This window comes from Pagrus pagrus (genome assembly GCF_965226575.1).
Source record: "Pagrus pagrus genome assembly, chromosome: 15".
Lineage (NCBI taxonomy): Eukaryota > Metazoa > Chordata > Actinopteri > Spariformes > Sparidae > Pagrus > Pagrus pagrus.
In genome coordinates this window covers 3,574,724-3,587,255 of record NC_140199.1, presented here as the reverse complement: position 1 = coordinate 3,587,255, position 12,532 = coordinate 3,574,724, and the positions used below count along the sequence as shown (strand labels likewise).

Sequence of the window (12,532 nt, the reverse complement as noted above, 5' to 3'; positions counted from 1 at the left end):
CAACACACACACTCACACACACACATGCATACACGCAGACACGCGCATGCACGTATTCTACGCAGGCAATCGGAGGGACCGCCTAAACCGGATGACGTCACCGCAGGGCCACTGAGCGCATCCTAATGATGATCAACACAGCTGGATTTGAATGACTCTGAATGACAGCCTCCATCTATTTTATCCGACTCTAATCGATCCCATCACTCCACTTCACACAGCCGAATTATTCTAGAAGATATTTCACATTAACGTGTCACTCATATGTGTGTGTTCACTGCCAAATTAAATGATAAATGCACAAAAAACGCTTATTTACGCAGCTTTTCAGATGAAGTTTGGTGCTGCTCTCAGTGAGGTTTTTTTTTTTTCTCCCAGTGTGTGTATTTGTGTCTCTGGTTGTGAGTCACACCATCTCTATCACAGAGTCGTGACTGAGGGGGGATCTGACTTGGCAAAGACTGCCTCTGTCACCACACCACACAAAAGGCAGTGATGGAGAGAGACAGAGTGCGCTGGGTGCATGCACAGACAAATATAGCCTGCAAATGCCAGTAAGATGGGAGGAATAGGAGTGTGAAGCATAGAAACACAGCGAGGTGGACAGAGATAAATGGAGCTGAATAGAGAGATCCTGAATTGACAGCACCACCTGCTGTTCGTTCAGCCCTTCATCGCTCCAATTTGCATTTCACATACACGCACACATCCTGAACATGAAAAAACCCAAGACTGACTCTTTTTAAAGTGCTGCTTTAATAAAATAAATGTGTTGCTATCATTATTGCACAGTACAAACAAACAACCAGAGATGCATTTCCCTTATTTTAATGGCAGATCACCCAAACAAACTTCCTATGATGCTTCTTCTTTTTCTCTCCCTTTCTCTGCTTTTCCATGTAGCAAAATGAAAACGAGGAGGTAATGGAGGAGGAAGTCAGAGAGGACAGGCCTGAGGAGAAGAGGTTAACGAAGGGCGTACAGAGGAGGAGGCAGGCGTCATGGATCATTTGGAGTCCTGGTCCATTTCGGGCTCTAAGGAGAAAACAAGTAACAAGTAATTTACTGTCGATGTGGGAATACATCTTGTTTTATTTTTTCACTGCACATCGTTTAGTGTGTAATGACAAATGGTTCTTTATCAGCTGTAGTGCTACAGAGCTGAAACATGATGTTCCAGAGGTAAAAATACATTTATAATCTCCATAAGGAATTGGATTATCAGTCGTAATGTATTACGCAAACAAGGTAGACGAAGCAATATGTCATTGTGATGCCGTAGAATATTTTTCTTTCCTCTCATCCCTCCTGAAAAACGACACTACGCCCTAATCCAAGAGTGGGGTTATCAATCAGATTCATATGTTGCCATGGAGACCTTAACCGCTCCAAAATTGTATGTCTGATAGCCACCTCCATCAGACATGATGTGCTTCCCGAGGACAGACTGATCCGCCTTGTTATTAGAGCCAGATTTACAGCATACTGGATTTTTCAGACCAATGCCAGCCAATGTTTTTGAGTCAGATGATAATATATCCTTCTGATAATCACTTTTATAATAAACTCATAAGAAATCTCTTCTCTCCAGCTGTTTCTCACCAGTAAAGGTGAACTCAGGGAAGCTGTTAAGATCTCCTCCTCCATAAAGTCTCTGGAGCTTTGCGGTTTCCTGTGACAGGTGTTTTTCGTAATCTGGCTCCGCCTCCAACGGTCCTCCGTTTAACCTTAGAGAAGAAGAGGTGATTAGAAAAACAGGAATAATTTTAATTCATTCGATGTCTCCTCGACATTTTATCTCAGCATCACAGTTTACAACCAGTATCTGAAATTAAACTTGAGGGTTTGTTTGTGTTTCTATAGAACCGGAAAACCTCTTTTGCCTTTTTACCCTCTCATGTTGTTGTATTCTCTGATCTTCTCCAGGAAGAGTCTTTGTACTGGATCTAAATCTGAAAAACACATGAAAACAATACTCGTAAAGCCCAAATCACCACAGAATATTGATATAAGGCAAAAGTACTGATTCATTTTAAATTATTTATAACATATCCATGCCTAAGAACTATGACATGGTTCAGGGTTAGAAAAGGTTGTGTGTGTCCCTTTACCATATTCATTCCCCAATGCTTCAGTCTGTGCTCCTTCCTCCTCCACTTCCTGTTCTGGCTGCACCTCCTCCAGAGCAGGAGCATCTGTAAAATCACCTGTCAGTGCAGCCGCTGAATCAACATGGACTGACCCAGTGGCAACAGCTGCTGTGGTAAAAACACAGAAACAGGACAGAAGAGGGTGTGAAGGATAGTTGGGTTGAGAGTTGATTCTGCTTTCTCCAACAGGAGTCAAACTTACCATTCAAAATATTTGCCTCCTGACCAATCGGACCTTCTCTTTCCCTCGTTACGTGCCCAGGAACAGAAAAGAGCAGCTCCTCCATCAGTGCATCTGTCTGCAGTTCAGACAGAGCATCATCTTCAGGCAGAAACAAAGACTCGAGCTTCAGTTCCTCAGCCTTATCTTCAGACACCACCACGTCCTCTACCTCTACCTCCGTCCTCGTCTCTCCAGCAAGAATTTCAGCTTCTTTCTCCAGATAATCTGTAGTTTCACTCAGAGACTCGTTCTCCAGACTTCCCAGGGAGGCCTCAACTTCAGCCAGAGTCACAGACTCAAGAGTCATGGCCTCCAACACACTCCCTTCCTGCTCTCCAGACTCCTTTTCTGCTTCCTGATCAATCACTTCATCCTGTTGCTTCACTGGTAAAGTGTCGAGTGGCTGCCTCGGTCCTTGCTCAGACCCGAACATGGCCTCCAGTAAAACGGATGTCTCAGCTTCTATTGCATCTGTGGCTTCAGAGATAGACTCTACCGCTAAAAGTTCAGCTTCTGTTGCGTCCTCAAGTAAAGCAACGTCTTCTGTTGTCGTCTCAACCTCCATCTTCTCCTCTTCTGCCAGTACCTCAGCCTCTTCATAAAGTGCCTTCCTTGTTTCTAGCAGAACTTCAGACTCAAGACCTTCAACTTCAGCCTTCACGTTTGATAAAGTTATGGACTCCAGCGTCATGGCTTCTGCTTCGCTTTCCTTCTCCTCCATCTGCAAAGACTCTTCTGAATCTAGAAGTGTTTCTACCGCGGCAGGAGTTTTGGAAAGCACTGCAGTAACATGACAGAGAAGGTCATTCACTAACATGCCACTTTCTCCTTCGAGCTCTTGAAGATCTTCTGACAGAGAGTCCCAGTTTGAGAGCGCTTTAGTTAAAATTTCACTCTCATCCTCGCTTGAATTCTCAGTTTCAGCTGCAGCTTTGTATTCAGCTCCAGCCTCCGTCTGGACTAACAGCTCCTGGAGTTGTTTTTCTATTTGTTCATCGAGAGAAGATTTTGTTTGGAGGAGCTCATCAGCCTTTAAAGATCCGACCTGAACCTCAACTCCATGGAGCGTTATGAACTCTAAAGTCATTTTCTCCTCCACGGGGACATTTACTGAGGATGATTCTACCGTGGACTCGTCTTTCAAAGGTAAAGGTGCAAACTCTTGAGCATTTTGGATTAAGGCAGTGTGTGAGAGGCTGTCAGGTGCTCCAGAAACAGCAGTACTACTCTCTGGAGGAGAGGTGCTGGCTTCTACTGTTTCTGACTCTATTTTAGTTTCTATTAAAGGTTCTTCTTTGACACTGGATGAGATGTTAACCACTCCTGAGTCTGAGCTGTTGCTTTCTACTTCTTGAGCTGTTGTATCAGCCTTAATTTCTACTGTAGTTTCTACTGAACCTTCAGCTACAGCATCTCTGTTCTCTAATGATGCCAGAGGAGACATGCTGGCTTCTACTGATGGTTCTACTGTAGTTTCTACTAAGGTTTCTTCTTCAGTTATGTGTGAAAGGTTAACAGGATCTGAGTCTGTGGTGGTGGTTTCTACTGTTTGCGCTGCTTCATCGGCTTTGGTTTCTACTGTAGTTTCTACTGAACCTCCAGCAACGACATCTCTGTTCTCTAGTGTTTCCAGAGGAGAGGTGCTGGTTTCTACTGATGGTCCTACTGCAGTTTCTACTAAGGGTTCTACTTTTACAGGCCACGAGTCTGTCTTGTTGGTTTCTACTGCTTGAGCTGGAGCATCTATTGTTGCATCGACTGTTGACTCTACTGGAAAATCAGCAACAGCAGCTCTACTCTCAAGTGTTTCCAGAGGAGAGGCGTCGGCTTCTACTGGTGTTTCTATCAAGGGTTCTTCTTTGACAGCAGCCACTTCTGAGCTTTTGGTTTCAGCTGCGATATCTACTGTCACATCTACTGTCGGCTCTACTGGACCCTCAACAACAGCAGCACTAGTTTCTAGTGTTTCTATTAAGGATTCTTCTTCGGCAGTAGCCACTCCTGAGTCTGTGCCTTTGGTTGGTACATCTTCTACTATTGGCTCTACCGGACCTTCGGCGACAGCAGCTCTACCATCTAGTGTTTCCACAGGAGATATGAAAGGTTCTACTGGTGATTCTGTTGTAGTTTCTATTGAGAGGTCTACTTTAGCAGCTGATAAAGGCTGTGCTGTTGCAGTTTCTACGTTGGTTTCTATTGTTTCTACTGCAGCTGCTTGTGGTCCCAGTGATGCAGGTGTTGTGCTGGTTGGAGGAACAGTCACATTGGAAACACCATCAGCAGAATCAAGAGGAGACTGCTGAGGCGTTTCTGAGGAATATGAAGTCTTTGGGTTTGCTGGAGATGCTGATGCAGCGTTAAACGTAGATGTGGTTTTCTCGGGAACACCATCAAGATGTTTAGAACTAGAAGCAGCAACAAAGACAGACGCCGCCGGCTCTGTCTTTGACAAAGGAGGAACATTTGAGGTGGAGGTGGAGAGAGGTTTGGTCGGCATGAGTGGCGCTTTGACAGGTCGAGCTGTAGGAGAGAGGGAGGAGAGAAAAAGAGGATGTCAAGGACTCAGGGGTGGTGGTGGTGGAGGGCTAAGTAAAACCACTCAGCACAGACATCGCATAAACAAGCAGAACAAATCAGCATTTGAGGGATTTAATTAATTTACAGTCTGGTAACTGAGCTGGTAGAAATTACTGCCCCTCGGGCAACTCAAGAGCATGTTCGCTAATTTATGGTCATGTGCAACTGCATGTGCTTTCCCATATCGTTGCATGAAATTTACATAACCTTGTCTAACATAGTCTTCTGCACGTTTTCCTATAATGTATTCATCATTAACACCTGGTATTGGAAAAGCTTTAAATGATGCATGGAAAAGAACCAGTGAATGGGTTGTAATGAAGATGGTGCTGATAAATTTGTGCCCAAATCCCCAGAATAAACCCTTTAAATCTAGATTTTTAGACTACTGAATAGTAAATATCCCAAAGCAACTCCTTCTGTTTGAAGGTTGCTGTCTTTGGCTTTATTCTGACACCCTGCTTCAAACAACACCCTGAATGTGCTGACCTTTACCAGCAGGAGGCGCTGTGCCCGGCCTTTGCTGGGAGAAGAGCTGGTCCAAGAGTTTAGCGATATCGATTGCTGGCTGAGGCTTGGCTTTCTCTGTCAGTAAGAGAAAACAGAGACTTAGAATAAAATCACTTTAGTAAACGCTTGTCTGGAAATGTGTGCTACAGCAGCAAGTGTCTTCCCATAAACCAATTTTCCTTATATGTACCTTGATTTTTCAGGTAATTGGTTGTCTTATCCATGTACAATTTCTCAATAGTTTTTACAATATCATACCTGCCAACATTAGGCTGTGAAAAAGAGGAAAACTTTCTGGGGTATCTGCAAATGGCCGACCCTCAATGCCCATTTGACATGTATCACTATGAAATTGGGAGATTAACAGGAGAAATCACCCAGCGGGAGCACAGCAGGAGGAAGGATTAAAAATAGGCAGACTCTATGGGATTATAAATAAAAACCAGACAGAAAATCAGACGGCCAGAGAAATGTTTGTCTTACTGATGTGTGTTCTGCGTAGTTGTTTTCTGTCTGATGGTTTGGAGCTGAACAGGGCAGCTTGTGGTCTCCACACCACCCTGCACAACTCTCTGTGAATACACTGAACACACACATAAAGACAGAGACAGACACACAAACAAACAAGTTATATAACCTTAAACTTAAAGCAGTGATGGGATGTAACTAAATACAATTACTCAAGTACTGTTTTGAGGTATTGTACTTATTTTTCTGCTACTTTATACTTCCACTTCCCTACACTTTTGTGGCAAATATTTAACTTTTTTCTCTCTACATTCATTGAGTAGCTTTAGTTACTTGTTACTTTGCAGATTACACGAGGCATCAGAGCCAAAACAGCACATTTTCAAATTAATTAATTTTATGAGCAGTCAGATCTTTTACTCAAGTAGAAGTAGTAATACCACAGTGTAGAAATACTCTGTTACAAGTAAAAGTCATGCATTCAGCATTCTACTTAGAATAAGTACAAAAGTATTAGCATAAAATATACTTAAAGTACCAAAAGTAAAAGTACTCGTGCAGAATACCCAATTTAAGTCATGTATATTAAAGTACTGGATTATAATCATTGATATATTCATGTACATGGCACTTTTTATATTGCAGCTGGTAATATTGGAGGTATTTTTTTATTTACTTTATATGCTGCTGAGTGGTAATCTATAATAATATATCATATTTTATAGTAATCTGTATCTGTAGAGTAACTAAACTGTGCTTAAATACAGAACTTGAGTAAATGTACATACTATATAATATGTATATTCATTTTTTTAAATACATGAGGTCAAATTAAAGTCCTTCTGTTAGAGACAAAACAAGACATTTACTTACTCTGACACATAATCCTGATCCTCCTCTGAGCAGAGCAGCAGCCATGTCTGTTCCAATAATAAAATATATTGATCTGTTAGTAAATAAGTTTAAATCTCTCTGGTAAACTTCACGTTGAGGAGGAATGTTAGTCAGGTCGTCCTGTGAAAGTACTGAATGTCCTGAGAGTCTCTGTCCTCCAGCATGCTGCTGTTTCTCTGCTTTTATCGCTCTGAACACGCAGATTTAATTCAACTGGTGAGAAAAAATGTGTAAAATGTGAATTAACAAAAAGAAATCCGCTCATTTAACCTTAGTTAGCTAACTCATCTAACCGCGGCGATAACAAGCCTCATCTTCCGGTTTCAAATGATTAAATCGACCTGTAACCGATTGATTATTTGTTTGATTGTTTGCTTGCTTGTTTGTTTTTGTTTGTTTGTAGCTAGCTAACATGTTTTTAGCTCCTGTGTTTTTCTAGCATGTCAGTTACATAAAGCGCTCGAGCTAAATCCTCCGAACGCTGATGTCAACACGGACAGAAGAAGAAGAACGCGTTTCCGGTCAGGGTTATCAAAATAAAAGCCGTTGATAATTATAAGATTTATTGAATAACTCAGTTACACCTTTGTGGTTATCACTCAGATACACTGTGAAATAATTTAGCCTACATTTACTCAAGTCAAATTTTGAGGCACTTTAGTATTTATAGTTTATGTTTCTTTGTCCTTCACTGCAATTTGAGGACAAATATCGTACATTTTACTACACTACATTTATTTTATAACTTTAAATATTTTGCAGATGTATATTTATAATACAAAGTGTAATTAAGAATTAAATTGTGGTGTATTATTGTGTGTTTAGATAGGATAAGACTTTATTGATTCCAATATTTCTATCCAAAATGTAGAAAAGTAGAACTTTAAAGTAGCATTAAATGGTAAATATATGTTATATAAATATACTTCTGCAAGTACAGTGACTGAGTAAATGTATTTAGTTACTTTTCACCACTGTAATCAGTAGGCTGCACTATAAACTTACTCCAGGTGGCATGCTTTTATTTCTAAGGAATGTGGTCTAATTTCCGGTATTTTCGCTGCTGAATGTGTCTGTTTTGATGCTTCTCGTCTCAGGTGAAGACAACTCCCCCCTTCAGTGCACGTGGAGACACACTGAGCTGCAGCAGCTTCACCTCAACTCACTGAGCTGCTGTGAAAATCATCCTGACAGGAAACAGTTTCCAGATAGAAGAGAAAGATCAGGAGCCCAAAGTCAAAGACTAAATAGTCCTGACCCAGTCTGCTGCTGCTGCTGCTGCTCAGTGTGACTTCTGTTGGACTCTTTTAGCTGTGAGGGGCTGCAGAGTTCACATGCCACGTCACTCACATTTGACCCTGTGTTGGCCAAGTCTGCAGTGAGAGAAGATAGAGGACATATAAACATAAAAACCTTTTATCTAGTTTGCATAAAATTAAAACGTTTTTTCAAGTATAGATAACTTTTTTGAGATATTTGAGAACATTGTTTTGTACTTTTAAGGCAGATAAAGTAAAAAACAAACAAAAAAAACCCCTCTTCCTGTATGTGTCACCCACATACATCTGGGTTTCGAGTGTCGGGTCATTCACGTATAAACAGAATAAAAGAGGTCCTAGATTTGAGCCTTGTGGGACACCATCACGTAAGAAATTGACACCACAGACGGCTTTAGTCTTGGTCCAACTGAAGTTTATTTCTGAACATTGAAAGACAACAACGTACATCATCTTCTACAGTGATAATTAACAGCAGGCTGTCTCTATCGCCCCCGTCGCGCTCATATATTAACTCTCAGATAGCAGTAGTATTATACACAACCTGGAAGGTAGACAGTAAGAACGGGTTCAAATTGGATCAGGTTAGTTTCAGTAGAGTGTGGAGAGGAAGGGGAGGTACTGGAGAACAGTACAGGGGTGTAAGACAAATTCATCATCACTCATCATCATCATCATCATCAGCTTCAGCCTGGGCAAACACAAACATTCGATTCCTCCACAGTCACGCTGCTGTTGAGCCTCGCTGACTTCTGATTGGACAGTGGCTGGTCACTAAGGTAACTATTGGTTGTCTCAGTGGTAATCCAGTAACCGTGGCGTTTAATTAAATTAAAATGACTAACAACATTTACTAACCGGCCGTGTGGCGAGCTAACTAACATATCTACAACTCTGCTGAGCGAACAAACTGGCAACATTATCTGTCCACCTGGCTAATGCGGCGGCCATTTTGAATACTCAGGTCAGGAAAGAAGGTCGATGCTGCCTTTAAAATAAGTCCTGAGTTTGTGTTTCTGACAAAGGAAATACAATAAATGATATGCTTCAAAATTAAGTGGTTGTTTTAAATTTGGCACCTTCACTTTAACAAGCTAACGCAACACCATGTGAAGGCACGGGACGTGAGCGGCAGCGACAAGGGCTGTGCAAATTTTTTATTTTTTAAATACTTTCCAGACAAATAAGAAACTAAAGGTCTCAAAAACTGAAGGAGGAATTATCTTACATGTTAGAAACATAGAATATTTTGACCTTTAGGGAGCTGCTGTAGTCCAGCATGCAGCTAACTAGCTAGCCAATGTCCTCGCTAACTTTAAGCAGTCTTTACAGCTCATGTTCTCAAAATTGCTCGATGATATGAGAACTGTTACGTCCATATGAAGTGTTATGTGCTGGAAAGCTAGCTATATTTTCCTTTTGTCAGCAAATCCCACAAAAAGACCAAATCCTAGCCCGCTAAGTATTCTTTGTCTATCTTTAGCCTGATATAGCTTCTTCCTTTGCTCTACTGTTGTCAAAAAACTATTAAAAACACATCAATGACTCACATTATTAGACGCCGTGACATGTTTCTTCACTACCATGAACACACTGTGGTTTATCTGGACTCAAAAACACACACACCGTCCTGCTGACCCTAAATTCTCACTAGTGCACCGAACGTGGATTCATCCACCGCCGAAAATAGTCCCAAACGAAAACGCTACTTCCTGTTGCTTGAATAAGGTTTTGATTAAAATTACAATGCCCAGGTAAACATAACACTGGTCTTACACTGTCTCCTACTCTTGACTACTCAAAATGGCCGCCGTGCCGAGTCCCGCTCTGCTTTTTGATATCAGTGACAGTGTGTGTTTTAAAAGTGCTGGGAGTGCCGACGCACCGTAATTTCTACACTGAGCTTCCTCAGGATTAGAGTGTGGAAATGATCCTATAAAATACATGTCTGTTAGCATGTTTTTCGGGGGCCCCTATCCAGCTCCGGGCCCCCCTCGACTCCTTCAGGGTTCGTCCTCCCCCTGCATAGTGACGGCTGCTGTGACAGCAGCAACAGAACAGACAGAGGTTAGATGTCACCTACATCTACGACCCCTGTGTGCGTCCAGCATTAAAAAAACATAAGAAAAATTAAGACATTCTCTTTAATTAACGTACCTCAATGTAATTAGCTGTCACACCTCTTTTCCTGGCTGCCATATTATTTCTAATTGATACACGTGAAAGGGATGTCTTACACCGGACACTTGTCACACACATATGGGGGTAATAGTCTTTCTATATTAGCTTATTAGCATCGTTAGCATTTCTCATTTCGACCTGTACATATTTTCGCACTTTTTCTGGAGATAATGTGACAAGTGTTCAGTGACGGACACAACAGAGCAAAACAAATTCAAAATGGACGCATCCCTTCACACGAGTCAACGCTGAAAGAGTTGATTTTTTTTAAGACTCTGAGAGAGTTGTAAGACGAAAACAAATAAAAATAAAATGTACCTTGAACCGTACCTTGAATCAGCCTGTCCATCTTGACACGCACACAGTCATTCGTTCACTCACTGTCTCACACACACACACGCAAACAAACAAACAAACAAACAAACAAACAGGAGTTTAGGTTTGTCGGGACTCAGAAGGAGGGCTGGGATTGTCACTGGAGTGTCTGTGAGTCTGTCTGATGAAGCAGAGGAGGAGGAAACAATAACGACCCGGCTGATCTCCGAGAGGACAGGACTGAACCGCACTGGACTACAAACCAAGCTGAAGGAGGACTGAAGTGGACTGGACTGGTACAGGACTTCTCATTCTCTTGGTAATACATCATTCGTGCTAACCTAGCTAACCTGTTAGCTATAAAAAGTGCACTATACGACTTATATTGTTTGTTAAAAGGTGTCTTCATCTTCAAAATCTGCATTTTTAAGACCAGTGAAACAAAATTTAAGACTTTTTTTGGTCCTGGTTTATATAATATGTGGCAAGTTTAAGAGATTCAGTGACACAGCAGAACCTGGAGACATACTGGTTAAATATTAATAAAGAAAACTCTTTATTTACTGCACAACTTTTAATTTGTGCTGATTAAAACTGCATTTGGAAGGATTTGTCTCATCGTCTGCTGCTGTAATACTCTTAATTATTTTTAAACCAGCCCAGATTATCTGTATGTCAGTAAATCCGGGGCTTTTCGGGTCCCTAGAGGTCCGAGGTCCGGAGGCCCGGGGCAGTTTTCCTGCTTTTAATTTAATAAATATTCAGCATTTTTCCTTTTAACAACCAAATGTTGTACACAGACTCCTGACCGCCTTTTTTTAACATGAACATCCTGTGAGCACTAAAAATATCTGGACCAGAACAAACTACAATAATCCAGACCAGTCCGGTCTAATCCAGCCCAACTGTCGGGTCCAAATCATATCTCCTATGGTCCAGTTGAGTCCAGTTAGTTTCCTGTCCAGGCTTCACGGTTCCTCAAACAGCTGGAGGTCCAGCCTGACGACGATCTCTCCCGTGGGAACCTCGTGGAGCAGCAACCGCTTCGTGATTGGTCCTTTAGAGCCCTGGTCCTTCTTTATTTCAGCCAACCGGATCTCCGTCCTGCCCAGGAAGTCTGTGGGGGAGATTGTGTGATAAAATTAAGACGTTTCATCTCCAGTGGAGGACAATGATCTGATGGAAGAGCTCTGAATATGACTGACCGTCAGGTGAGAACTGGTCTCGTTCGAACACAGTGACACAGAGGACGTCCTGCTCCAGGTCCTTTATAAAAAACTGACAGTTGGAGTTCCACTTCGGATTTAATGTGTCCTGCACAGAAAACAGGAGGAGAAACCAACTGAACGAACGATCTTACACACAAAGTTAAGTTATCTACATCTATGAACTTAAAACGTTTAAAAACAAAATGTCAAAACAGGATTACAGGAGAATCTTTACACCATTTTCTCTCTTATTAGTCTCCAAAGTCGGATCACAGAGTAAGAAATGGAAGAGAAACAATTATAAACCCGAGCAAACGTCTTTTAATCTCTGATCTATAATGTAACAATGCTAAAAAAAAACACGAGGTTGGTAACAGCAGTCGTACCTGTAATGTTTTTGTGATATGGCACTGTGAACCCATGGTCACCTCACAGTATGGGTTACTTTTTCCTGGAGATACAGACAGACAGGTTTTTATCTTCTGAACAACAAGAAACTAAACAACTTCTTCTTAATTTTCTGTAAAGATAATGACTCGACATTATCAGATGACATCAGTGAAAGTGTTCGTACCATGGGAGCGGCAGGGTTTGAGCTCGATTCCCTCCACGATGTTGACCATCAGTCTGCCGATGCCTGTAGCTCTCTGAGAACGCACTGAGACACAGAGAAGTTTGATCAGGAACAATCAGTTAGACTATTCAAATGTTTTCTATACGGAGGACAGA

General features: G+C 41.6%; 2 protein-coding genes across 8 annotated transcripts in view; both read right to left on the bottom strand.

Moving 5' to 3' along the window:
- Positions 1-737: 737 nt before the first annotated feature.
- On the bottom strand, positions 738-7,312 carry LOC311270884 (uncharacterized protein). 3 transcript variants are annotated; one of them, XM_084376105.1, is made up of 8 exons: positions 6,802-7,312; positions 5,944-6,043; positions 5,440-5,535; positions 2,353-4,893; positions 2,112-2,258; positions 1,892-1,952; positions 1,603-1,727; positions 738-1,035 (listed from the first exon to the last, which is right to left on the bottom strand). In XM_084376105.1, exons 1-8 carry the CDS (start codon positions 6,844-6,846, stop codon positions 1,007-1,009), a joined length of 3,144 nt encoding a protein of 1,047 aa, XP_084232231.1. In that variant the 5' UTR covers positions 6,847-7,312; the 3' UTR covers positions 738-1,006. The 3 variants fall into 3 exon arrangements, with proteins under 3 accessions (XP_084232231.1, XP_084232232.1, XP_084232233.1); XM_084376106.1 differs by having other exon boundaries at positions 2,112-2,255; XM_084376107.1 differs by having other exon boundaries at positions 5,446-5,535.
- Positions 7,313-8,498: 1,186 nt separating this feature from the next.
- Positions 8,499-12,532, bottom strand: part of itsn1 (intersectin 1 (SH3 domain protein)) — a 42,208-nt gene continuing 38,174 nt past the window's right edge. For all 5 annotated transcript variants that reach the window (XM_084376359.1, XM_084376358.1, XM_084376361.1 and 2 more), the window contains 4 exons: positions 12,378-12,461; positions 12,190-12,254; positions 11,801-11,909; positions 8,499-11,712 (listed from right to left, as the gene is read on the bottom strand). In XM_084376359.1, coding sequence (XP_084232485.1) covers positions 11,564-11,712; positions 11,801-11,909; positions 12,190-12,254; positions 12,378-12,461 — 407 coding nt within the window. In that variant the 3' untranslated portion in view covers positions 8,499-11,563. The remainder of the gene's footprint in view (positions 11,713-11,800; positions 11,910-12,189; positions 12,255-12,377; positions 12,462-12,532) is intronic.

What these genes read in the sequence shown, in the direction of transcription:
- LOC311270884 (XM_084376105.1), bottom strand. Translation starts at nt 6,846, where the DNA reads ATGGCTGCTGCTCTGCTCAGAGGAGGATCAGGATTATGTGTCAGA. An exon ending in GATCAGGATTATGTGTCAGA is followed by an intron (nt 6,044 to 6,801) that starts GTAAGTAAATGT and finishes GTGTGTGTTCAG; the next exon opens with TGTATTCACAGAGAGTTGTG. An exon ending in AGCATTGGGGAATGAATATG is followed by an intron (nt 1,953 to 2,111) that starts GTAAAGGGACAC and finishes TGTGTTTTTCAG; the next exon opens with ATTTAGATCCAGTACAAAGA.